Genomic DNA, 27,154 nt, shown 5'->3' with positions numbered 1-27,154 from the left:
AAATAATCTAAAAATTACTGGAGAAGGATTCATTGTCTGTTGATAAAGGCACCTTTTCATCAAAGTTGAAAACTGCTTAATGAGACAAATTCTTTAAGGCAAGTCTTCATTGTGATCAAAGTGAGCCTTGGTAGAAAAGGACCCAGTACAGATCCTCAACGAGCACAGGGGAGGAACCTGCAGTGCCCAAGATAAATGTAAAGAAGAAATGAACTCGGGGAGAAAGAGAAAGTGGGAAACCACATTCATGTAATTTATCATAGTTTAATATTATAATTTTGTTATGTGCCTAATTAAAAATTCAGGTTTATCATATTTATGCAGGAGAAAACAGTGCATATGATATTTTTATTTTCAGGAATTCAAATGGAAGTTTGCAAGTCTTTTCCTTGAGGGTATCTTGACAGGGAGTGGTTGGAGGCAGTATAGACTAGTATATATAAAAATTACTTAGTGTCAGTATGTATATTTGATTTGTCTGAAAGCCTGTATTTAAAGAATGTTTTGTCATCCATAGCCTTGATATAAGTTGGCTTTGGGTGTTTTGTCTTTTCCTTTCAGCAGTATTAGAAATTAAGCCACTGGACGGTGGTACACATCTTTAATCCTAGCACTCAGGAGGCAAAGTTAATCTGTGTGTTAGAGGCCAGCCTGGTCTACAGAGCCAGTTCCAGGACAATCAATGCTGTCCAAATAGAAACCCTGTGCCAGGGTCGCCTGGGGAAGGCTAATTCTAGAGGTGACAGGTGTTCAGCATGTACTCTGCCCCAGTGTTTATTCTTTGAGGATTTTATAGAATATATGTTGATTACGTTCATTGTGCTCTACTAGATCCTACACTTTCTTACCCATTCAATTTCCTGTTCTCTCTCTCTCTGTCTTATAAACAAATGAATAATTTTAGAAGTAAGAAACAAAAAAATCCAGGAATCTGGACTTACCCAGGAGTGTGCTTCATACATCTATATTGATAAAGCTAACTTTCCCTTCCATTAGTCGTCAAATACAGTAGCTCCTTGGCCAGGGGTGAGACTTCCGCCTCCTCCTCTGTGTTAGGATTTTTGTCTGGTGTGAGCTTGCACACATTATCACACACTTAAATTTGTTTGTGCACCTGCCCTCTTGTGTCTGGAAAAGACTGTTTCATGACTTATCTGATCTCTGGTTCTTGGCCCTATTGGCAGTGTCAGGTATGGGTTCCATCCCATGGATCAGGCCTAAATCCAGCTTTAACAGTGTGTGACTGTTTCCATAACCTTGATGCCACGGTTACACCAGCCAGCCCTGCCCTTAACTTTATTTTATAGGCAGGTCTCACCAAGTTGGCTGTCTTCACATTTTCTTGGGCACACCGGCAGACCTGGAACTTGAGAACCTCCTGCCTTAGCCCAGTAGTAGCCTTCATTTTAGGCCTGTAGCACAGGTCTGAGATTTTCTTTACAAGTAGAAAAAAAATTAAGATGCTTTTTTATGACTTTGATAAAGTTGGTGCAAATTATTTGTTTAATGACAGGTTCTTGGTCTATCCTATTCTGTCTAGGCACTTGACGCGCGCGCCTGTGTGTGTGTGTGTGTGAGGGATGTTCCTTCCCTCCACCTCCCAGCTACTGGTGTTGCTGGCATGCATAGCCATAGTTAACTTAGAACTTTTTTTTCCAGAGTTGAAAACTTCTGACCGGACTTAAGTTATTTCTTTTTTTTTTTTTTTCTTTTTTTTAATTTTATGTACATTGGTGTTCTGATGGTGTTCTTGTATGTGAATGTGATGGTGGCTGTGAACTGCCATGTGGGTACTGGGAATTGAACCCAGGTCCTTTGGAAGAGCAGCCAGTGCTTTTTTCTTTTCTTTTCTTTTTTTCAGAGCTGGGGACAGAACTCAGTGCCTTTCGCTCCCTAGGCAAGTGCTCTACCACTGAGCTAAATCCCCAACCCCCAGCCAGTGCTCTTAACCACTGAGCCAACTCTCCAGTCCCTTAAGTTATTTCTTTGTAGTTACTGGTCTACTTTGATAGTATTTCTATGTAACACCTCAAAAATGACTTTGTAGGGTATTATAATCTCTTAAGTTTAAATATTTGAAATCATGATTTTTCTATATCTAAGTTTCTTTTCAGTAACAATGAAAAAAATCTAGTATCTTAAATGGTTTGGGGAAATAGAAAATTAGTTCTGCTATTATAAATGACTGGCTATTGGTGCTTTAGAAGTCTTGTAGGGGAGATGGCTTGGAGAGTAAATGACTTAGTGCTAAGCCCCATGACCTGACTTTGATTCCCAGAACAGCATGATGGAAGGAGAGGGCCAGCTGTTTAAGTGATCTCTGATCTCCTCAGCCTCCAGAGTTGCATGCACATAGTTCTTCCCAATAACCCAAAATAATTATAAAAAAGCTTTGTACTCTCGAAAAGAAGAAAACTGTAGAATATTTAAAAAGTCAGAGTATGGGTTGGGGATTTAGCTCAGCGGTAGAGCGCTTGCCTAGGGAGCGCAAGGCCTTGGGTTCGGTCCCCAGCTCCAGGGGAAAAAAAAAAAAGTCAGAGTATTTGGACTTCTGTCCCTGCTTAGCTGGAGCAAGCATAGGTCTTATAATACTGTTCTAATAGCCCAATTTTCCCTGCATAACTTATTTGATTTGACTTGTTCAAAAATGTCCTTGTGCTTCATACTTCAATTTAAATTTTTCATTTTTCTTTCGAGACATGGTCTTTATATGCAGTCTATATGGCTTTTTCCTCTGTATATAATGCAATCTTATGTCTTAATTTCTTAAAAAAAAAAAAATGTAGGACAGGTTCTTGCTACTATCCCAAGGTAACTTCAAATTATCAGTCCTTCTGCCCTAACCTGCTAGTTTTTGGGATTTTAGGCACGTGCCATAGTGCTTCGCCCAGGCCTTCATTACACTCTAGGCAAACTCTCCACTCAGCTACAGCTTGCACAGCCATGTCCTGCTCAGGAGACAGCCCCTTTTTGTGTTACTGTTATAGTCATAGAGTTTCTATCTGAGGACTGTGGCCAGGCAGAGGTGTCACATGTTCCTTTCTCTACATGTTTCAGGCTCTGTACAAAGTAATGAGTTTTTGTACAAGAATGGCATATTTTGCCCCTGCGTTCCACTGCCCATTGCTCAGTCCTTCCCCTCTTCCACTTTGACTTCAGTGCCCCTTATCCCGCCTCAAGAGCCCCTTTCTCCTTACAAATAGAGCCCCCAACTCCATTTTTGGGGTTTCATAGTAACTTCACTGTTACATGATTTAGAGTTGTTTACTGTCCATTGTCCACTGCACACTGAGTGAGTTCTGTCCAGTGTAGTTTTCATTCAAACAGTATAGATAGTAAAGCTAGAACATAGAGGACAGGACCCCTGTGTAATAATGACATGGGTATTGATCAGACAGCTCTCATTTGTTTTTTATTTGCATCCAACTGTATCTATGTGCATTACATTTCAAATGCCTTGAATTCCTGATGCATCAGCACAGCCAGTGTAGTCCTTGGGTTTTTTGGTGGTTGTTGTTGTTTGTTTGTTTGTTTCTTCTGTTTTTAGACAAGGTCTTGTTATCCAGTGTCCAACTATAACTTGTGCTCTTCCTGCTCCAGCGTCCCAAGTGCATAAATTGTACTGATATGTTACCTAGGTCAAGTTAACCTAGGATTTCTTGCTGCGCCAGTAAATTTTGGCAGGAAAGGTTTTATAGAACTGGTTTTCTGTACCCCAGTAACTCCTATTACTTTCCTTTTCCTTACAGTGCTGTGAGTCTGGTCACTTGGAGAATGGCGTTGGCGACTCACGTGCTACACCTCATTTGAAGGAGTTTGGTGGAGGTGAGTATTGTTGATGCTGAGAAAATGTAAAGCAGACATAAATGTAAAGCGTTTTATTGACTAGAAAGTAACTTCATGTAGAAAGTCATGACCAGTACAATTATAGTTTTGAGACTTTGACCACAATTTACTTTTTAAAACCCATAGGAATCTATAGCTATTTTTAAGTCTTATGCTGTTACTAGTTAAATGGAATAAAAAAAAAATTTTTTTTTTTTTAGTAAAGAACTATTTGGACGACTTGTGAAATCAGTTCCTTTTTAATTTTTTTAAGTAGTCTTAATTCTCCAAATTCTACCATTAATTTCATAGCATAGATCCCATTTTGATTACTTTGTTAGAAAATGTCCAGTGTAGTTTGAGAGAAAAATCACAAACCACCTGACTTGTCCTTCAGCACAAAACAACAAACCAGATGTTCCCCCCTCCCTTCCTAGGTCTATGAACTTCCTAGGTCCTGGGCTTCTGATTACCTTTATTATACCAATTTTTAATTCCCTTCATTGGAGCAGGGAATTTCTCAAATCCATTCAGAAAGTGGTTGACTGCTGTGCTGTCGGCCGATTACCAGTGGCACATCTTGCCTAGCAGGTTTTGTCGCTTGCCTAGCACTGTACTTGGGACCGTTGAGCACCATGAAAGCTGGCTAGCATGGAGTGAGCTTCCTATCCTGTTCCAGTTTGAATTCTCCCTTTCATAATCTATATTCGAGATGCTTTTTTTTTTTTTTTTTTTTTTTTTTTTTTTGGTTATTTTTTTTTTTTTTTTTCCTTCGGAGCTGGGGACCGAACCCAGGGCCTTGCGCTTCCTAGGCAAGCGCTCTACCACTGAGCTAAATCCCCAACCCCGAGATGCTTTTTTTTAAAGGCAAAGTCTCACACCGTGGCCATGACTAGCTTTGAACTTACTTTGTAGACCAGACTGACCACATGTTATAGTTTCTTTTTAGTTTCTTTTTTTTTTCCAGAATGTAGCTGTTCCCGTCTTGTTTGTCTGCTTACTTTTTTTTTTTTTTTTTTTTTTTTTTTGAGACAGGGTCTCTTTGTATAGCCCTCGATGTCCTGAGACATCAGCTAGTAGATTAGCTGACTTCTACCTTCACAGAGACCTGCCTGCCTGTCTCCAAATGTGGGATTAAAGGCAGAGACCTCTTATCCCAGTCCCTATAGTGACTCTTAAGGGCTTGTTCTTTTATTTAAAATTTCACAAACTGTGTCCTGACTTGAACTGTCACATAAATTTGAGCATATGGCATCCGATGTGATCTGCTGACAATGTCTCAGATGTATATTTCTGGAGCCATGATTATCTGATTGTCATGTATGCTAGGAAAATGCTGGTTGATTTTAGTCAGGCAATTAGAATCCAGTCCATCAGTTTGCTTGCTTGTAAAAGAAATGACCTGGAGATAATGTCAGCTCTTTTCCTATACTGTTGTGTAGCTTGTGAATTTCATCTGTTTGGGTCAGCTCATAAGAATGGTGTATGTATAGCTAGTTGGGTAGCACACTGTGGCCCCGTTATGTGGTAAGCTGGAGCTGGTGCATCGTGCATTCCAGGCCAGCCAGAGCTACATGACAAAACCCTCTGTAACAAAAGAACACAAACCAAAAATGTCTTTTCTTGAGTACAGGTTCTAGACACTAAGTCATAGTACAGTAACTGCCCAGCATGCGTGAGACCTGAGTTCCCTCCTCAGCAACTCCAAGAGAAAAGGAAGCTGTCATTATGTTGTGTCTTGGTCTTGGACTGTTACCTACTCTAATAGCTTCTCATCTCCATAAAGCACTCAGAAGCAGTGGCACTGGTAGTGTCTCATTAACTAACTCACATAAATGTCTTGGACCTTTCTATTTTTCTAAAGATTCATCCCTGCAAACTGCTTTTAGTACTTTAGAATTGACGCAGATTTGCTTATAATCAAGAGCACGCAAAGGTTAAGCACAAAGACCTAGTGTGGTAGCACAAGCATTTAATCCCAGCACTTGGGAGGCGGCACAGAGTCTGAGGCTAGCCTGGTTTACGTGGTGAGTTCCCGGTCAAGGCTATATAAGAAGATAAAAAGTAAAAAACAAAAAAATAGCACCAAGAATGTTAAGCAGAAATGATAAGATGAAATCTAGCGGTCCCCAGCTGCCTGCAGCTAGTGCTAACCATTTGAGATTAACTGAAAGCCAGACTGGAATCCCTATTGTGCACAGTCGATCTGCACCATGTACAAGCTGTACAGTGAAGGTTCTTTAGAAGAGGGTCTCACTGTAGCTTTGGCAGGCCTCAAGCTCAACAGAAATCCACCTGTCTCTGCCTCCCAAATGCTGGAATTAAAGGTGTGTGCCACCTTGCCTAGCTAGTTAAGTGTTCTTTTCTGATAGTGTACACCCATTTGAGTTAAACCCATTGTATTTTCTACTATGTAATGTGATTCTTACTCATTCCTTTGAAGTATAAAGTGTTTTAACTGAATTAAAGTTGCAGATCAGGGGCAGGAAAGATTTCTTTAATGGCACTAGAATGCATGAAGCCAATGACGTCAACAAAGAAATCCATTGATTCCTGAGAGCATTCATTGTCTGAGGACCTTCCTGATTAGGCAGGCTAAGGCTACCTCTTAAATCCCATTATAAACAGGCTTTGTCATGTTGTCTTTCATTAAGAACAGACCTGTGCTCTGTAAATTCTGGTCATTGTATGGTAGTAGCCTTAAGGTTACAGACAGAGTTGAGCTGGCAGAGTGTGTACCCAACCGCATGAAGTACAGCATGCTCCACTGTCAGCACCACATAGACAAGATGTAATGTCACGTGCCTGTGACCTCAGCATTCTGAAGATTCAGCAGAGTGACTGCCATTAGTTGGATGTCAGCCTGAGCCATGTTGTAAGACCTTGCTCTAGAGCACCAGGAAAAAAATCCTTCTAATGATACAAGGATAAGGATTGTAACTGTGCAGATTATAGCAGAAGAAAGTGAAAGAACCTGAAATAGTTGAAACCTGTGTGGCTGAGGAAATAGAATCCTGTATAGCAGCTCATTTAATGTACCGTTGGTCAAAAAAAGCTGGGACATAATCCCAAGTACATTTATATAACTATATAATAGAATCCTTGTTCAGATGGTTTTTAAAGTATTTATAGTTCTGGGTCTAAGCACTGTACAGTTGGGGGAGTGTTCTAGCGGTGGACATGGACTAGAGAGGTAGTAACTGAGCAGCTAAGAGGACTGACCTCTGCTCCGTTAGATCCCATGCCACATAGACCGGCTTCCCAACACCTTCAGCTCTAGCTCCAAGAGATCTGACAGCTCCGTCTGCCTTCAGTGAGCATCTGTACTCAAGAGTAAAAGAGCACATGTGGTGGTGCACACTCTCCTGCTCTTGGAACTCTGTGAATTCAAAGCCAGCCTGGTCTACAGAGCGAGTTGTAGGCCAACCAAGGACATATGAGGCCCTGTCTCAAAAAATAAAATGAAACAGGAAAATAGAACCAGGGAGATGTCTCTGAGAAAGCCTAGAGCAGGGGTACTTCCTCAGTAAGGAAGGCTTACTAAGTTTAAGACCTTGTTGCCTAAGACAGCCAATTACAGGAAAAATTTTAGTGTTTGTATCACCATTATTAAATAGTAAACCATTTAGTATACATCAAACATAGACAAGGGTTTTGTTTTGTTTGTTTGTTTTTGTCTTTATTTTTCCTGCTGATGGAAATAACTAAGCATGTTACCATTCCTTCAAAGTGACATGCAAAATGGTACAGAAAACAACTGTAGTGGGCTGGGGAGATGGCTCAGTGGTTAAGAGCACTGGCTGCTCCCCCCAGAGAATCTGGGTTCAATTCCCAGTACTTATATGGCAGCTCATAACTGTCCGTAACTCCAGTTCCAGGGGATCTGACACCCTCACACAGACATACATGCCGTCAAAATACCAGTGCACATAAAAGCAAAAACAAACAAGGAACGGTGCTAGTAAATTTAAGCAGTAACTCCCACTTACTTGATGCCCTTAGGGTTTGTGGCCCCACAACAATATTAAGGGCTGTATATTGTAAGACCCAGCAAGCATTTGTTGAGTTTATGTTAGAAAAGTTAGAAAGCTATTCATAGGGGCTGGGGATTTAGCTCAGTGGTAGAGCGCTTACCTAGGAAGCGCAAGGCCCTGGGTTCGGTCCCCAGCCCCGGAAAAAAAAAAAAGAAAGAAAGAAAGAAAGCTAGTCATAAGTTGGAGATTTAGCTCATTTGGTAAGTATAGTAAAATATCTTATAATATTAATATATTTCCCTTGCTGTTTCTGTAACTAAGAATTTAAGAAACTAGCATTTCTTTTTCTAGTTTTGCCAGATGAGATTTTCTATTCATTGTACAGTGTTGAGTGATAATCCCAAATTCAGCCACAAAATGTAGGAACATCTCTTCCTACCCCCATGAGTCAATTCTTACTGTTTCCACCTTAATTCTTTTTTGCTTTCCTTATGACAAAGTCAGGGCTTGTCTGTAACTTCCTATGTAACATCCTCCTTCTTTAAGCCTCTTTGAATACTTGGGGTTCTGTGTGTAAACCACCAGTCCTGCCCCCGTCTTCATTTGCTCAGATATCAAATGCATGCATACCACCGTGCCAAGCATCTTTTGCATGGGTTCTGAGGATTGAACTCAGATCCTCATGCATGAACATTTTATGACTGAGCTCTTTCCCCAGGACCCATCTTAGTTCTTAACATGCAGTGATAGAAGTTATTTTCTATAGTCTAGATCCTAGGGAACAGGATTTTTCCTACGTGGTAAAGTGCATCTTTTTGTGTGTCTTGTCATACAGTGCAATTACTCTAAATGAAAGTTTTATGTATTTATTTTTAAGATTTATTTATTTTATTTATGTGAGTACACTGTCTTCAGACACACCAGAAGAGGGCATCAGATCTCATTACAGATGGTTGTGAGTCACCATGTGGTTGCTAGGAATTGAACTCAATACCTCTGGAAGAGCAGTCAGTGGTCTTAACCATTGAGCTCTCTCCAGCCCCTGAAAGTTTTATTTTTATTTTGTATGTATGATTATTTTGCCTGCATTTTTATATGTGCATCATGTTCTCTTTGTCATACAATTTTTGAGACAAGGGTTCCTCTTTGTAGACTAGTCTATCCTTGTACTCAGTTTACCTGCCTCTGCCTCCATCGTGCTAGGATTAAAGGTGTGCACCACCATGCTTAAACCTTTTTTCCCCCTAAAAGTAATCTTACATAACCCAGGCTAGCCTCAGTCTTCCTAAGTAGGATTCCTAATTCTCTCCCTTCTACTTCCCATGTGGGAGGATTTTAGAACCATGCCACCATGCCTTGACATAAATTGCTTTAGTTTATACATACTAACACAGCACTTGCAAGCGTGCAGCTCAGGACTACTAGTTGATTCTGTCTGTCCATGATGTTGACTTAAATAAAAGGCTAATATGTCCTTATCAGCGAGTTGTCTCTCTGCCCCTATTTTGTTTCATAGTCTATACTTTTGCTGTTTAATTTATGTGAAGTCCTGCTACTTTCCCCTACTTTTTTACCCTACAGAAAACCTTTGAAACAGGATAATGTACTAAAAACCAATTTTAATTGAAATATTTTTAGCATGAAGGATTATTTAAAATACAGCAGCAACATTTTACAGAGTTTAAGAAAGTCCTTCTAGTCCGGAGAGGTGGCTCAGAGGTTAAGAGTTCTTGCTGCTCTGATACACGGTGATCTAGGATCGGTTCCTAGAGCCTGTTTAAAGCCATTTAGAACCACCTATAACTGCAGCTCCAGGGAAACTTCAGTACTGTTTTCTGGCTTCCCACAGCACTGCATAAGCACATTATACAATTAAAATTTTTAAAAGTTATATTTATGTTTTATTGATATTTCTTCCTTTCTAGAACTTTTTTTAAGTAATTAAGTTGCAATTAAACCATAATTATGATTCTTTAAAAAAACAAACCTAGCTTTTAGCTTTATGTGTTGGATAGTGGTTTTCTAATAAGATAAAAACTTACTAATGATTTTTTTTTCTTTTTTCTTTTTTTTTTTTTTTTTTTTTTTTTTTCCCGGAGCTGGGGACCGAACCCAGGGCCTTGCGCTTGCTAGGCAAGCGCTCTACCACTGAGCTAAATCCCCAACCCCAAACTTACTAATGATTAAGAGTGTCATGTGCACTCCATCCCAGAAGTGTGGAAAGTGTGTCTCTGTGAGTCCAAGGCAGGCTTGTCTACAACCAGCAAGGACTGGGTCTCAAAGGAAAAGAAAAAATGCTTATCTGTTTAAATAGTATAGATATTTCAGTTATAAATACATTTTAAAGTTGGGTTTTACTTTAATCTGTAATTTTTTTAAGGATCCATAATTGAAGGATAAATGCTGTGGGACATGTAATTGATTAGCTGTGAGGTAACATCTCTTTTCCTGTTACAGGCACTACCAGGATATTTGATAAGCCAAGGAAACGAAAACGGCAAAGGCATGGCACAGCCAGAGTGCACTACAAAAGAGTGAAGAAGGAGGACTCAGCAAGAGAGACGCCCAGCTCAGCAGAGGTACCACTCAGTTCTCACCCTTGACCTAGAGCGAATCAGCTTCCCACACTAGAAGTCCCCTCCCCTCTCCCGGGGATCTAAAAATAGTGTTCTATTGAGATGATTAATTAGGTATAAGGTATAAGCCCACTACTAGTAAAATCCATAATGCAGCTGTGCATATAGCCCTTTGAAAGGAGGTATCCTGTGCTCTTGATAGCAGGGGCAGTATATGCAGCTGTTGCCTCCACAAGTAAAGCTGCTCTAAACCAGAGAGTGTCAGCTAGGCAACCAACCACCCGAGTGAACTGGGCAGTGAACTGGGCAGTGCCCTGTTACAGCTAATAGGACAGCCCACATGCTCATTTCTTGGCCAGCAGTTGCTTACTTCGGCATGTTTATGAACATCAGCTTTCGAGAACACTGACGACAAGTGTCTCCAGAGCATCAGTGCAGTCACTGGTGCTCTCGAGCTTTTGAATTCAGGGTGAAGTAGAATTAGAACCAGGGAGTGAGCATCCCAGATGTTGATGCAGAGTGTTTTCTTTCTAATTTGACTAGAATGCCCAAGGGGCATTTCCTAGGAAACACGGATCGTGGCAGGGAAAATAAGTAATCAAATAAACTTAAGAATGTTTTCTCTCCCTTAGTGAAACCTTTAAATGGAACAGCTCAAAAAAGTTCCAGTGGAAAAGCCTCAGAGCAGTTAGTGGCAGGGCATGAGGCGCCCACTACCCACCCGCCCAATCACAGCAGGGTTAGAACTAACATTGCATGCAGTCCGCCCGCGTGATTGGCTGAACATCTGTAAGTGCTTAATGGCTAGACATATAGCAGCCCAGAGGGAGGAGGGGGTCAGATGGAGGAGACATCAATAATACAGATGTGGAACGTTACTTTTTCTCTGCAAGGGAGAACTGATGATTCACAGGACTGCTGCCAGCCCCAAGGAGATTCTCGAAGAGGGCATAGAACATGATCCTGGGATGTCTGCATCCAAAAGACTGCAGGGTGAACGAGGCGGAGGAGCAGCACTCAAGGAGAACGTCTGTCAGGTTGGAGATGTTTGCCTTGTTTTTTGTTGCATGTGTACTTATTTGAGAAATCCCCTTTATCTCTCTTAAAGACCATATCTTGGTTAGAGAAAATGCTTGTGCATGATTCCTGCGGAGCACCTAAAGGCTATAACTCTTGTCTCTTTTGGGTACAGTCTGTCCTTGTGCCTCATAAGTATATTCCCCTGAAGTAGAGCAAGGTACATAAATAATTTTCTTGTCATTGTCACGGTATAAATCTCCTCCTCCTCCTCCTTTTTGTTTGTTTGGTTGGTTGGGTTTTAGTTTTTGAGAGTCTCACATAGCCTAGGCTGACCCTGTACTCTGTGTCCTTCTGCCTCTACCTCCCAAGTACTGGGATTTTAGATAGTTATATCCCCCCATGCTCATCCTTTAATTAGGAATGTTTCTTGTGTTGGTACATTTTTCAAATGTTTTCTTTTACTAGCTGGATATTTATACACTATTCACTATTTTACTAAAGTAAAAGTCTTTTACTTTACAAGCATTACATCATTCATTCTAATCTTTTATGGCAGAGGTTTTAAATTCAGTTCCGCATATGTGTAAACTGAATTACATGGTAGATTAAATAGGTTACATGTGGTCTGAGTGCATCCTGGATTCAAAACCAATTGCTCTGAACCCTGTTATGCTATATTTCCTCTATGGCTCTGTGAGATCCTAATTTCTTGATTTATCGATTTAAATTCTTAAAATCTGACATTGTGAAAACCTGATAGGTGGATGTTCAGGTGCAAGTGGGCAGCTTTGACAGGAGATCCTAGGTGACCTGACACTTTTTGTTTGACACGACCTACCATTTAGCCCACAATTTTGATCCCTTGGCCCAGCTACATTGACCATGACCATCCAGAGGAGTTGTTGTCTTTCATTTCTTCACATCTCAGCACTACTGAGATGCTCCTAGATGAGAGCATCCTGGATGCTCCGCTTTGTGTGGGGGTCCACTTCCCCACTTCCTTTGCTGCCATATTTACTTGTTGTGGTTTTGTTTTTTGTTTTTTAAATTTTAAGGATCAAACACACACACACACACACACACACACACATACACACACACACACACACACAAACACACACACGTTGCTCTCTTCAGACACACCAGAAGAGGGCATCAGATCCCGTTACAGATGGTTGTGAGCCACCATGCGGTTGCTGGGAATTAAACTGGGGTCCTCGGGAAGAGCAGTCAGTGCTCTTAACCGCTGAGCCATCTCTCCAGCCCACTTGTTCTTGTTTTTTAATCACAGGATCTCACTATGCAGCCTTGGGTGGCCTAGAGTTTGTTGTGTTGACCAGCCTGGCCTCAAACTCAGATCTGCCTACTTTGGTATTCACCATGCCTGGACCCTGCTGTTTTTAACTAAAAAGTAAACCCAGACCCATACTGTGTTGCTGAGAGAGATAGAATTTTATTCCATTGTCTTTGCAAATTCATTTTCTCTACAATAAGATGTTTACCTGAACCAGGCAGAGTGTTGCATGCCTTTAATCCCAGCACTATGGAGGCAAAGACAGTCAAAGGTCTGTAGTAAGTTCAAGGCTAACCTGGTCTCCATAGTCAGTTCCAGTACAGCCAGTGCTACATAGTGAAACCCTGCCTTGAAAAAAAAAGAAAAAGAATGTTTTCCATATTTGGACTACCTCCCAAGTGCTGTATTAATCCCGAAAAGCAGTTATTGCATTCAATTAGTTATTGATAAGACAAGTCAGAGTGTAAATACATTTACAATATTTGTCAATCAATGTGGTACCTACATTTTGTACAAGCACTCAAAACTCGGAGCCAGGTAAGTCTTTGAATTTAAAGTTAGCATAGCAAATTGCAAGCCATTAATGGCTATTCAGTGAGACCTCCCTTTAAAGAAAATTCAAGCTGGGTATGGTGGCGCACATCTGTAATTCCTTTACTTGGGAGGTACAGGCACAAGGAGTGGGCACTAAGGTAGCCCTGTGGTCCAGGCTTCCTGGACTATGTGATGTAGGTGCATTTGTTGTCTTGATATGTAGCACCACTTTCTCAAGCGTACAGTTCAAAGGTTAAATTAAGTGGCCATCCCAGGTAAAGGATTAGAGCAAACCATGTAGTTAATTTGAAAAATACTCAGTTTATGCTGTAATTAACATTTTTATATTTTAAACTGAGTGTGAATTTGCTTACTATACAAAAACTGTCATTGACCCTCAATATATAAATATATAAATCCGAGACTTTTAGCTTTTATTTGGGAGCAATAGCTAATAGGAGAGTCAAGTATTTGAGAATAATTTCTACTACATTAATGTCCTAAGTTTGGTTATCTTTCTCACCAACATTTTCGTATTTGTTTATTTAGGCTTGATTAAGACCTTTTGTTTAGCTCCCCTCCCCCATCCCCGGAACTGTGTTTCTCCTTGTATATCCCTGGCTGCCCTAGAACTTTGCAGAACAGGCTAGCTTCAAACCCACAAGTCCCCCTGTGTGCCACTGTGTCTGCTGCTTCTCTGTTCTTGAGCCCTTTCCTTTTCATCCCTCTCATTGAAAACCAATGACAGATCTGGGTTTGGGTGGACTCATCTACTTATAAAGATGAAAGTGTTTTTGGGAATTTCATCATAGTGTCTGTGATATGTATATAGCAGTTGATCACGAAGTCTGTACTAAACACCTACAGACTTATTTGGAGGGGAACACATATTCTATGTGTAGGTGTTTGTATTTTGTGACTGTGTTTATGTGTATGTATGTGTACATATATATAATGTGTATGTGTGCCTATGCATGGTGGAGGCCAGAAGTCCAAAGTAGGGTGTCATTCTTCTAGAGCTGCCCACTTCCTTTCTTTTTTGAGACAAAGTCTGACTACCCCTGGCTGGCCTCAAATTTAATTTATATACCAGAGATCTTGCCTCTGCCTCCTGGGTGCTAGGATAAAGCTGTGCACACTTGTGCTATGCCTAGCCATGTCCATCTTGATTTTTCAGGCATCTTCCACTGGGATCCAGCACTTGTGTTTAGGTAGGCTGACTGGCCAGCAAGCTCCAGGCAGGAATCTGTCCATCTGTTGAGGTCTGGGTTTACAAGTGTGTGCCCAGCTTTTTGTGTGGGTTTGGGGATTGCACTTAGTTCCTCGTGCTTTTCTAACTGAATTGTGTATTTGGCCTCCTATAGACGTGGTGGTGGTGGTGGTGATGATGGCAGTGGTGATGGTGGTGATGGTAGTTTCTTGAACAACTATTTAGCAACTATTTACCAGCATGTATATTACTTAAATATGTTATAGCTTAAATGTGCTTTAAATTATACAGGATGATTGCACACACACACACACACACACACACACACACATACTATGCATTCTCTATGTCATTTTGTATGAAAGACTTGGGTATTATGAGGGTGCCTTAGTTGATAGTATAAGTTTTATTTTTTGTTTTAGTATTTCATTGGTAATCACTGTGTGGATACAAATGGGGTAAAAAGTAACAAACGTTGGGAATTTCCAAGGTTTTCCTAATGAGAGATTGATTTCATAAGGCTCTTCCTCCCTTCAGTGATACCATGCCCTCTGTGAGATTGTCTGAGTTGGCAATGTGACCTTTCCCTTGCCTTGCTCCCAAAGCTTTATGTTTGGTTTTCAATGAGAGGGATGAAAAGGAAGGGGCTCAAGGGTGGTGGTGGTGGTGGTGGTGGTGGTGGTGGTGGTTTTAATGAAGTAATTCGAGATAACATCTCAGAGTGCTTTTTTTTTTTTTTTTTTTTTTTTGGTTCTTTTTTTTCGGAGCTGGGGACCGACCCAGGGCCTTGCGCTTCCTAGGCAAGCGCTCTACCACTGAGCTAAATCCCCAACCCCTCAGAGTGCTTTTTATATTTTGATACTGTTAGGATTCATATCCAGCTGATATTACCTCCTGAACAGCTTTCTGATTTATTTTCTACCAACAAGCTGTAGGAATCCCCTTAAAAATGAACGCCTAAGGTCAGCCTTTAATAAAAGTCCCCAATGGTACATCTTTGCAATTAGAATAAATCTGAAATTATGGCCCCTTGTGCTTTTTTAGAAATGTCCTTTCCTGCCAGATATGACCTATTTTCACTTTAGTAAAGTCACAATGGCTTTCTTTGGTTTCAGACACATTTTCCTACCTGTGGTCTTTGTGCTTGCTACCTCCCCTCTCTCTTTACACACCTGACCTGAACGAACATTCAGAGCCTGGTCTGGGAGGTCATCTTTCACCAATAAAGCTCAGTTGGCTGACTACCATTAGCTTATCACTGTCCTGTCTTATCATTAGTGTCAGTTATCAACACCGCAGGATTTGGAATCACCTCCAGGCACACCTGTGAGAGATTATTTATTCTTTGGTCTTGGTGATAAAGGGATAATCTTGATTAGATTAATTAAAGTAGGGAAATTTGCTCACCATGGATGGTGCCATTTCATTGGTTGAAATTCTAGACTGAGTTGTTTTCTGATTCCTGACCATGATGTGTGACCAACTGCATCCAGCTCCTTCCACCCTGACCTCCCCTCTGTAGTAGAGCATATCCTAAAACTGTGGGCCCAGATAAACCCTTCACTGCTTAAATCACAGCACAGGAAACAGGACTAAGACAGTTTTGGTTTGTTTTTTTTTTTTTTTCAGTCAATTGTATCTTCTCTCTCTGTAAAAAGCAGAGATCTTCTTGTACCTTCCACACGGGAGGTAATTGTTAATGTTAGCTGAATAAATGATGAGATTTCACAGGTTTTGGAAAGATATTTCTTAACTTTTGATCTCATGCAGACTCTTCATTTGGGAATTTTCTGGAGTCTTTCTACAGAAATGTTTCTTTTCCTTAACAGAACTGTGAGAAACTGGGTGAGCTGTTGTTGTGTGAGGCTCAGTGCTGTGGGGCTTTCCACCTGGAGTGCCTTGGCCTGACCGAGATGCCTCGAGGAAAATTCATCTGCAACGAGTGTCGCACAGGTAAAGTAGATAAAGTCTACCTCCTAACAATTGGAATTTTAAGGTTTTTAGGAGTAAGATATATTGAAGATACCATTTCTGACAGCAGTGAGCTTTTTGCATGTGTAGATGTGGGAATTATGAGATCCCAACCCTCAGAAAATGTTACATGACTAGTAGTAGAATGGTCTCAGGTAGTTCAAAGAAATTTATTGGATGTGTATTATTGGGTATTTAAATTACACTGTTATCAGTAATAAGGCAATGACAGAAATGAAAATATTAATTGTGGCAGATTGGGCTTGGTGGTAAATGTCTATAAACCCAACAGTTGGAAGGTAGCACACAATTGAGAGTTTGAGGACAACCTGACCTTCAAATCAAGTTGTAGGCCAGCACTAGCTATACATGAAGACTGTTCAAAACAAACTAACTATAACTGGCTAGGAAAGGGGTTTGAGTCTGGAAGAGTTTGGACAGTGAATGTGATGGAGACACCACCAAGATGTGTGGTCAGCAGAGACAGGTGCGACAGGACACCAAGAGTGATTTGTTGTAAAAGGAGGCCTTTTTATTTTGCATGGGTTGGGGATGTTTGGCTAACAATAAAGAGCACCCCCACACCGGCTGAAGTATAAACCTGTCATCTTTTTGACAATGGGATTGAGACAGTAGCTGAAGTAGATACTTGAGAGTGAAGGAGGAAATCATTTGAGTGTAAATAAAGACTTTGTAAAGGAGCAAGCAAGATGGCTCTGTGGGTAAAAGCACTTGACTCCAAACTCTCATTAGGTTCCAGGGACCCACATATTGGAAGAAGAAAACTGACTTCTACAGATATGCCATTGCATGCATTCTCCCCCTCCCCCCTCGCTCTCCCTCCCTCCCTCACTCCTTCTCTCTCCCTCTCTCCCTCTCACAGACAGAGGGAGGGAGGGAGGGAGGGAGGGAGGGAGGGAGGGAGAGAGAGAGAGAGAGAGAGAGAGAGAGAGAGAGAATGAATGAGAATGTTAAAAGTAAAACCTTAGAGAATGGCATTACCCTAATCTTAGAAAAGACTTAATGTGTTTTTTGCCAATAATTCATATTTGCCTTGTTATCTTCATGTTTGAAAATATTATCTCTGAATAAACTGACCTCAAGGTAAAGCTGTTCCTGTTTTATTTTGAAAATACAAATTTTTAAAAATTTAAATGAGGGAGGGAGAGTTGCATATAAATTAAATAATATGCAGTCATTTCTGTGTGGCTCAAATGTGATAATGGCTTTGAGATTGATCTGTGTTAAATAGTGTATCAGGAGAGCATCTCCCTTCCCTTCTTCTCATCCTTCTCCCCGCTCCACACTGTTACTTACACCATAGCCCTAACTTTCCTTCCCCTCCTGGCACCTTCCTGCCCTGGCCTCCTGAGTGTTGATCCTGGTAGTAAGAACTACCATTTCTGTCCAGCTGTTCTACAATACCTTAGGTATAATATAGATAGCATACATATAGCACATGCTATAATCAGGATGTTTATGGGCTTACTGCCTGTATGGACTTGCATCTTGGGATCCTTTTTGGTTTTTTTGACACAGTTTCTCTTTATAACCCTGGAGTAGACCAGACTGGCCTCAAACTGAGAGCTGCTTGCCTTTGCCTCCTAACGGCTGAAATTAAAGGCATGGGCTAACATGCCCAGCAAGATCCTTTTTAATGTGTCATGTCTATGAGTATAATTTTCACTGCTAGTCTTATTATTTTTATTTTGATGTTTATGTCTGATGCATGAGTAGGCCAAAAAGAAGATACCAGATCTACTGGAATAGGGACTTAAAGACAGTTGTGAGCATCATGTAGATGCTGAGAATTAAAATTGGCATCCTCTGGAAAGGTTACTGCTGTTCTTAACTGCTGAGCCATCTCTCAGATCCCATGAGACACTCTTTTTAAAAGGAGGGTGGAGTGTGTTGGGAATTGGTAAGATGTGTGGTAAATATAGGTACCTGTCACAGAGCCTCAAGACCTGGTGCACAGAACCCAGGTGATGGAAAGAAAGAACTGACTCCTACAGGTTTTCCTCTGACCTCTACAAAACTGTGATGATGATGATGGTATTTGTGCCAGGTGAGGTAGAGCATTCTTAGACAGAGGTGGGTGGGTGGCTCTGAGTTTGAGGCCATCCTGGTCTACATAGCTAGTTCCGGGCTAATCAGAATCACATAGTGAGACGCCGTATCAAAAAGATGAAGTGTACAATTTGATATGTTGTCATATTTGTATTTGTACATATATGCCTGAGAAATCATAAGTCAGCATAATTACCAATTACCTGTATTGTTGCTAATATCATAGTTCATTATCCTAATCTCAGAAAAGACTCCCATTGTTGAATAGTGTTGAAGTGTAGGTATTTACTACTTTTGTTTATCTATTCATGTATTAATTAACATTTGGGTATTTATGGTTTGGGCCTTTAAAAATAAAATTTTATTTATTTTTAAAGATTTATTTATTATGTATACAGTATTCTGCCTTCATGTATGCCTGTATACATTGAAAGATAGATGGTTGTGAGCCACCATGTGGTTGCTGGGAATTGAACTCAGGACCTTTGGGTAGAACAGCCAGTGATCTTAACCTCTGTGTGACTCCCTCGAAACTGCCAAGAACTGGACCATTCTGTTCTCTCTTCTGTGCTGTCTGAGGACTCCATTCTTCATTAGTGTCCGTATCTTCCATTTTATTGTGCTGACAGTGTGTGGCAGCCTCCTGGTTTGATTTGTGCTTGTTAACGCTGGGCATCTTTTATGTGCCTGTTTCCCACCTTTTGTTCAAGCCATTGAAGCAGTGGGGACAGGGTTTTCAAAATGTTCTCCCAGTTTGTGGCTTAACTTTTTATTCTGTTGTGATTTTAAACAGTCTCATGTAGCTTTAAATCCACTGTGGAGGTGAGGGTGACCTTAAACCTCTCGATCCTCCTGTGTGTGCTGTCCTGTGTGTACCACCATACTTAGCTATGACTTACACATATTTTTATGAAAAAATTTAAATGTTTCTTATTTTAAATTTTAATCTTTTTTAAGGTCCATGTGTATTTGTTTGTGATTATATGTCATGTCTATACAGATGCCCTCAGAGACCAGCAGCAAATGTCAGTCTCTGAATTGGTAATATAGGCAGTTAGGAGCTAGCTGCTCAGTGTGGGTACTGAGAAAGAAGCCCATGTCCTTTGGAAGAGCAGCAGTTGCTTTTAACTACTGACCCTCACTCCAGCTTCTTGCTTCTATTTTAAAAATTATTAATTAATACATAATTAGTGTACATCTATGTGGGCTGCAGTGTGCTGGCTCCACCCGTTATCCTGGTGATCAGTTTAGGGTAATGAGCATTTCTATCCCTTTAAACATTCATCATTTCTTTGTTGTAAGATCATTTGAGTTTCTCTCATTTTGAACTTTTTAAATTTTCAATTAAAAAATAACTTGTGATTACCCTGCTGTGTAGCAGAGCATTTATTCTCTCCTAATTGTACCTTAATATTTTGTTAATTAACTTCATCCTAGTTTTCCAGATCTCTGTAAATGCTGGTAAATCCTCTACTTTTGAAGAAGTATTTTTTAAATTTTTACTTTCTATATTATTATGTACATTATATATATGAGGGAACCCTGATACCTGCTGTGGTGTGTGAATGTGGGTCTCAGGACAGTTTTGTAGAATCTGCATTCTGGGGAATCAGACTCAGCCCATTAGACTTACACAGCAAGCAGTGTTACTGACTGAACCACAGATAAATACCATTAAATATTAGAGCACAGAAAGAACTGAACCATGTTTCGCCACAGAATAGCTTCAGATATTCAGAACCAGTGGGTGTTTATATCTTATAATCCCAGAACTTGGGGGACAGAACAGAAAGGATTGTCAGAAAAGTTTGAGACTGGCCTAGATACCTTGACCGAGATATATATTTAAATAATTAATCTAGAGAAAAACACTTGATCATTTAAGTTCCTGTGTGATGGTTGGACTTTCTGTTGTCGATTTGGTAGGATCTTACTGGGTAGCCTTGCCTGGCCTTAAACTCTGTAGACCAGGCTATGTTAGAATTCCTCAGATCCTGCTGCTTCTGCCTCTCAAGTGCTAGGATTAGAGATGTACTGTTTAGTTTGAGTTTTGATTGTTTTGTTTTTGTGGGGTGTGTGTGTGTGTTTCAAAACTAGGTCTCTCCTTAGCCAAGGCTGTCTTTGCTTTCATCAAGTAGCTCACAGTAATTTTGAAGTACACGAAGTTCTCCCTCTACTCTAATGCTGAGGTTATAGGTATGAACATGAACTACCACGCCTGGCTGGTCTTAGCTGTTCTGGGTAAGGTTTAAAACCTCATTCCAGTGCTGGAGACATCTGTCTGGAATTTATGGTCAATCCTCAAATGTGTAGTAAGCTTGAGTGAGGCCTGACTAGATTATATAAAACCCTGCCTCAAAAAAAACAAAACACACAAAAAACTGTAGGTAGGTAGGTAGTAGGTAGGTACATAGATACATAGACAGATCTCAAAACCAACTATGCAGGCAAAACAATCAGATACATTATCTCTTTTTCCATTGCCCTAAGCCAAGTATCAATAAAGTTGGAGTTAGCACGGCCTTGAAGCCTTGGTTGTGATGACAAATGCTAGCTAGCTCCCATTTTTTTCACTGTCCTTTTTGGTATTGTGTAAGTACTATTACTGTGTAAGTACTAATCTCATTTCAAGAAATACCCAAGTCCTTTGGTATGGATAAACCTCCAGAGAAGATACTATTGTACAGGGTTTGTGGCAAGAGTAGAACAATTCTGAATTAATTACTCCACGTCTTCTTAAATAAGTTGAATAAATTTTAAATTAGCAAACTCTGAATTTCATTGAGGTTGTTTCTCAGATTCTTAGGACCTAAAATTCAGAATTTACTATGTTAGAATATGATTTACCTATTTTGTTTGTTCTCTATTATTAGAGTCTCAGCCAAAATGTCCTTATTCAGACCTACATTGTATAGTATTTACTGTTGTGGTCTCTTCGCCCTTCTCATCCTGTTTCTCCTCTGGGTTTTTATCTCTTGTTTTTGAGTTGGAAGCTTACAGTGTAGTCTAGGCTGACCTTGACCTCATCCCCTGTATGCTGCTCTATCAAGTGTATCAGTTTTCACAGTCTTTTGGCAGAGTCTTTGGATAGTGGTTGGTTTGTGGTCCAGGGTTGGTGCATAGGAGGCCAGCTCTACCACTAAGCTACGTCCATCTGCTTAGACATGGTCTCAGGCTGGCTACAAAATTCTCCGTCCTCAAGGACTCATCATCTTTGTTGGCATACACCAAACATGCCCCATCATTCCTGGCTCAAGTTGTGTATTTGTGCATTTGTGACTATGTCATGTATGTGAAGATGCCCACAATGGCCAAATTGAATGTCACTCCCTATAGCTGGAGTTATAGGCAGTTGTAAACTGCTTGATGTAGATATGAAAACTAAGTTCAGGTCCCCTGGAGGTGCAGCAAGTGCCCTTACCCTCTGAGCCATCTCTAGCCCTCAAAGCTCAGGGTCTCTGAATGTACTATCATGTTACACATAAACAGGGACAGTTAGCCCTGCCTGGCCTGTAACATTCCATGTAGACCTACCTGGCTTCAAACTCCCTGGAATTGTAGTGACAGGTGGCTGTGAGATGCTGTATGAGTGCTGAGACCGAACCTGGGTCTTCTCATGTTTTTTCAACTAAGACATCTTCTGTGGATTTTGTAGTTTCTGTCTTCATATCTATGTGTATATTCTATTTTGAAGTAACTTGTGCATGTGATTTGAAGAAACTTTCATTTTTATTTTTCCATAACTGGAACTTAAGATTCAGAGTGAGCTAGATTCAGAGTCTTCTGCAGGCTAGGCAAACACTGTATCTGTACGTTTTACCTGCTTCCGGAAAGATACAGAGTTAGAAGATGCTCCTCCCTCACTTGGTAGAGTTAGCTCATTGCCTACATTGCTCACAGTTAGCAATAGCAGTTCTGTAGTATCCTTTTGCTTCCTTCTTGCCCTCCTTCTTTTTGTGTTTTTTGTTGTTTTTTTTTTAAAGGCAGGGTTTCTCTATAACTGCTTATTTCTTTACAAATATATATTTTAGTTTTCTTTCTTAAATTTTATTAACTGAGTGATTTCAGGATTTATAGATGTGTGTCTTAGTTAGGTGAACTCCTTAATTATAGCAAAATGTCAAGGTAAGGTTCATGTTCAGGTTTGCTTTTCGGTGCTGGCTTTCCCCTTCTTCTGCATCTCATATTGCTCTATCTACAAAGCAGGATCTCCTCTTTCCTCCCCATTCCCTCCTTTCCTTTCTGCCTTAACTTTTCTTTATGGACATACATCAAGGTAGAGAAAAAAATAAAGTTTGCATGTGTTGTGTTTGGCCAGGAAGATGGCTCAATCAGTGAAGCAATTGCCATACAAGCATACAGACCTGAGTTTGGATTTCCCATCATCCATGTAAAAGCCAGTCATGGCAGTATGTGTCTGCAATCCCGGACACTGGAAGGCAAAGACAGGCAGATTCCTGAACCATCATTATCTAGACAACCTCCTGGCATCAGAGAGCAACACAGTCTCAAAAAATAAGGTGACCGTGGCTAGAGGGATCCCTCTGTGATAACGAGGATTTCTTGGTGCCCTTTCACAGAACCCGAGTTCAGTTCCCTGTTCCAGTATCAGCAGGCAGCTCACAAATGCTTGTAACTCAAGTTCCAGGGGACCCAACACCCTCTTGTGGCCTCAGTAGGCTCATGTTTGTACACAAACACCCAAGTGGAGAGTGACTGACCTTAACTTCCACTTACAAACATGTACACACACAAAGAATCCATGAGGGCTCATTGAAGTCTTCTAACAGATTTTTAGATAGAAAATCCAGTATGCTTTCAAGAGTTATAATTTCTGCGTTCATTTTCAGATTTTTCTATTTGTCTCAAAGATATTTAAAACCCAAAGTGACTGTAATAGTTTTAATTAGCTTGACACAACTTAGAATTTTGAGAAGGATAAGAATTGTGCAGGGCATTTAGTCCTAGTGCTTGAGAGGCAGAGAGGTAGGCAGATTTCTTGAGCTCAGCTCTCAGAGTTCCTCAGAAAGCTCCACAGAGAATTATTATCTATTTTAGGCCTGTGGGAGTTTGCCTTAAAGTAATTAAATTGATTGGGCAAAATCCAGTCTGAACGTGGGCCTCACTATTCCCTGTATTTGACTCCTGGGCCACTTAAAGAAACAATCAAATGTGTCCACTCTCACTCTAGACTAGATGGCACCCTGACTTCCTGCAGTGGTAGACCTTATTCTGAAGTTGTAAGTTAAAATAAACCTTTCTGTTATAACTTCCTTTGTTAGGGAATTTTGTCACACAAACCAGAAATAAAACTAAGATAATATTTTGTGGGTGCTTGAAGAAGTGAGGTCAGTCTTTCTGGAGACATGGTTTACTTTGTTGGTTGTTTTGAGGCAGGGTCTGTCTATGTAGTCTTGCCTTTCTTGGGATTTGCTTTATAGACCTTGTTAACCTCAAATTTACCTGTCTTCTTTCTCACTGCTGAGATTAGAGGTGTATACAGCTTTGGTCAAAGTTCTTGTTTATTTGTTGTACAAGATAGTCTCTCTGTGAAGCCTTGTAGACCAGACTGACCTTGAACTCAGAGATCTACCTTCCTCTGCCTCCCAAGTACTGGCTTTAAAGATGTGGCACAACTGACTGCCTGGCTAGCACATTTTAAAACTAGTCTTTCTCCATGGGACCCAGGGGCTCGCCTAACACCCTAGGCTAGCTGACCTTCAGATCCCAGGGATCCTTTTTTTTCTGCCTCCATAATGCTAGAATCATAATCTCAGCCACCACACCTCTCTTCTTAGATGAGGTCTTTAGATTGAACTCAGTTCCTTGCCCAAAGCAAAGGTATCTTTTTATAGCATTTTAAATCAACCTACAAAGCCAGATGTGGTAGAGTATGCCTGTCATCCTATCATGTAGAGAGTAAAGGCAAAAAAATGTAGAGTTAATGATTATTTTCTATTAATAGTAAGTTGTTGACCATTCTGAGCGTCATGCCTCTTTCTCAACAAGAAAGGGAGGGAGGGAGGAAAGAGAAAGAAAGGGAAAGAGGTGCCTATTATGTACAGTTTGGTTTTAATATTTTATTTCTCTTACTTGGTATCTATAGTTCTCATCTTGGCCTGTTTTTTTTTTTTGTTGTTGTTGTTGTTGTTGTTTGTTTGTTTGTTTGTTTGTTTTGATTGGTTTTGGTTTTTTTGATCATATATTTGTTAAAGCTTTGACTATTTGTACCTGTTGGATTTTTCTACCCCCTACATTTGATTGGTTGCATGTTTAATATGTCCCTTTAACTTGTTCCTCTATTTTCTGTCTTCCAAAAATGTATGGAAGCGATGGCTCAGTGGTTAAGAATGCAGACTGCTCGGGGTTGGGGATTTAGCTCAGTAGTCTGTAATGGAATCTGATGCCCAATTCTGGTGCGACAGTGACTATATACTCACATATATAAAATAAATATTGATTTTTTAAAATTTATTCATTCAATGCATGGATGTGCCACAATCCCTGTATGGAAGTCAGAGAACTTTTTGCAGGGGGAGTTAGTTCTCCGTCATATAGGTCCTCAGGATAGAAAAGCTCTGATGCCTACTGGTACCTCTAGCATCCCCTTGTTTCCTGTACTCCTACAATGTAGTTGGATCTAGAGCCTGGACCTGACCACAGTTGTTCCTCTTTTGACAGCAACGCTTGGTAGGTGGTACACTGCACATCCTGTTACATCATACCAATAAGCACATAACTGATCTGAAAGATACTAAAGTTGTTTATTTGTTAGGGTCAGGTTTTGTCAGTTTGGTAAATTTGATAAAGCGCTTCATTAACACCTAATACTAGATTGGTGAAGAGTCTTGTGAAAGTATTAATTTTGTTGCCTCATTTCTTTCCCAGGGATCCACACCTGTTTTGTATGTAAGCAGAGTGGAGAGGATGTGAAAAGGTGCCTTCTGCCTTTATGTGGCAAGTTTTACCATGAAGAGTGTGTTCAGAAGTACCCACCAACTGTCGTACAGAACAAGGGCTTCAGGTGCCCCCTCCACATCTGTATAACTTGCCATGCTGCTAATCCAGCCAATGTGTCTGCTTCTAAAGGTATGGATTTTTTTCTTTAAATATAAACCTATCTAACTGTAAGACCTCAGTTCATTTCTTCATAGTCTTGGGTAAAGTGGCAACACTGTGGCCTAAGTTAGGAGTAATGAATTTCCATCTTAGCAGTTTAAAATATTTAGATATCATAGAATTTTGTTTGAGAGCAGCTTCTCTTCAGTTCCTTTCATCTTTGAATCGTTTCTTCTGTGTAGGTTGGTTTAAGTAGCTCGTGCTGGGTTCTACTTGCGGCAGTGTATTATTAGGAGGCCATGTGGAAATGGCATCATACAGAGTCCTCGGCAAATACTAGTGCCCCACCATTTCGTATCTTTGGATTTGGACTTACTCCCCGTGTTATAAATATTCCCGGCAATTGTCTCGTCTCCTTGCTAAGGCGGCTGTACTCAGAGTTGTTCAGTCTGACTCCTGCTGAGAACTAGCCCAGAGCTCCCTTTTACTCTTTTTTTTTTTTTTTTTTTTCCCGGAGCTGGGGACCGAACCCAGGGCCTTGTGCTTGCTAGGCAAGCGCTCTACCACTGAGCTAAATCCCCAACCCCTTCCCCTCTTACTCTTAATGGTGGGTTACATGGTTCAGAGCCATATTTCTAAGTGGTCCTTGCCAACAATTTCTCCTTGCTGGCAGATAGACTTGCATAATGCACTTTGGTTTTTTGTTTTTTTTCTTTTTTTTTTTTTTTTTTTTTTTTTGGTTCTTTTTTTCGGAGCTGGAGACCGAACCCAGGGCCTTGCGCTTCCTAGGTAAGCGCTCTACCACTGAGCTAAATCCCCAGCCCGCACTTTGTTTTTATATGTAATTTTTTACACTTGTGTCTCCCCCATTCCCTGCTTTCCATAAATGTAGGTCGTCTGATGCGCTGTGTCCGCTGTCCTGTGGCATACCATGCTAATGACTTTTGTCTTGCTGCTGGGTCAAAAATCCTCGCATCTAATAGTATCATCTGCCCTAATCACTTCACCCCTAGACGGGGCTGCCGAAATCATGAGCATGTTAATGTCAGCTGGTGTTTTGTATGCTCAGAAGGTAAGGTGGGACTTCTGATTTTGAATGGTTTCAAAGGGATTAATTATCCAATGCTTTATAATTTATGTTATGGCAGTGACTATATGCACAACTTAGAGGAGTTAATTTTCTCCTTCTACCATTTGGGTCCTGGGTATCAAGCTTAGGTCATCAGATTTCCTTCATTTCTCTGACCCTGAAATAATGTCTCTCGGTCAACCTGTTTTGGCTAGACTGTTGGACTATTGGATGCTGGGGTCTGTTTGTCTCAGCTAGCTAGTGCTAGGGCTACAGAGTGTCCTTTATTTTGGGTACAGGAGATCCTAACTTTAGTACTCAGGCTTATGTAAAAGTCCTGTTATGACCCACTGAGTCAGCTCTCTGTCTTTCATGTATCTTAGTGGTTTATAATACATGGGGCTGGGGATAGGATATAGCTCACTGTTAACAGTGCTCGCCTAGCTTGCCCAGGCATCTGACGTCACCTAAAGTATTCTCAGTGCTCCAAGATGTAGTGTAGCCATGCTTAAACAGTTTAATAGGACTGGAATGGCAATGGAGACTACTGCA

The 27,154-nt window shown here is 40.6% G+C and overlaps 1 protein-coding gene across 21 annotated transcripts in view; it reads left to right on the top strand.

Moving 5' to 3' along the window:
• The window catches only part of Nsd1 (nuclear receptor binding SET domain protein 1), a 114,444-nt gene that overhangs the window by 63,168 nt on the left and 24,122 nt on the right, over nt 1–27,154 (top strand). For 20 of the 21 annotated variants that reach the window (XM_039095620.2, XM_006253624.5, XM_063276340.1 and 17 more), the window contains 6 exons: nt 3,750–3,825; nt 10,257–10,378; nt 11,269–11,412; nt 16,263–16,386; nt 25,363–25,563; nt 26,426–26,605. In XM_039095620.2, the coding sequence (XP_038951548.1) occupies nt 3,750–3,825; nt 10,257–10,378; nt 11,269–11,412; nt 16,263–16,386; nt 25,363–25,563; nt 26,426–26,605 (847 nt within the window). Of the gene's footprint in view, nt 1–3,749; nt 3,826–10,256; nt 10,379–11,007; nt 11,154–11,268; nt 11,413–16,262; nt 16,387–25,362; nt 25,564–26,425; nt 26,606–27,154 lie in introns of those variants that run through there. The other variant, XM_039095625.2, reaches the window with a different exon arrangement.

The sequence above is a fragment of the Rattus norvegicus genome, chromosome 17 (assembly GCF_036323735.1).
Source record: "Rattus norvegicus strain BN/NHsdMcwi chromosome 17, GRCr8, whole genome shotgun sequence".
In the NCBI taxonomy this organism is placed as follows: Eukaryota; Metazoa; Chordata; class Mammalia; order Rodentia; family Muridae; genus Rattus; species Rattus norvegicus.
Note: the sequence above shows the minus strand (reverse complement) of the source record. Positions and strands in the feature narration are given on the sequence as shown.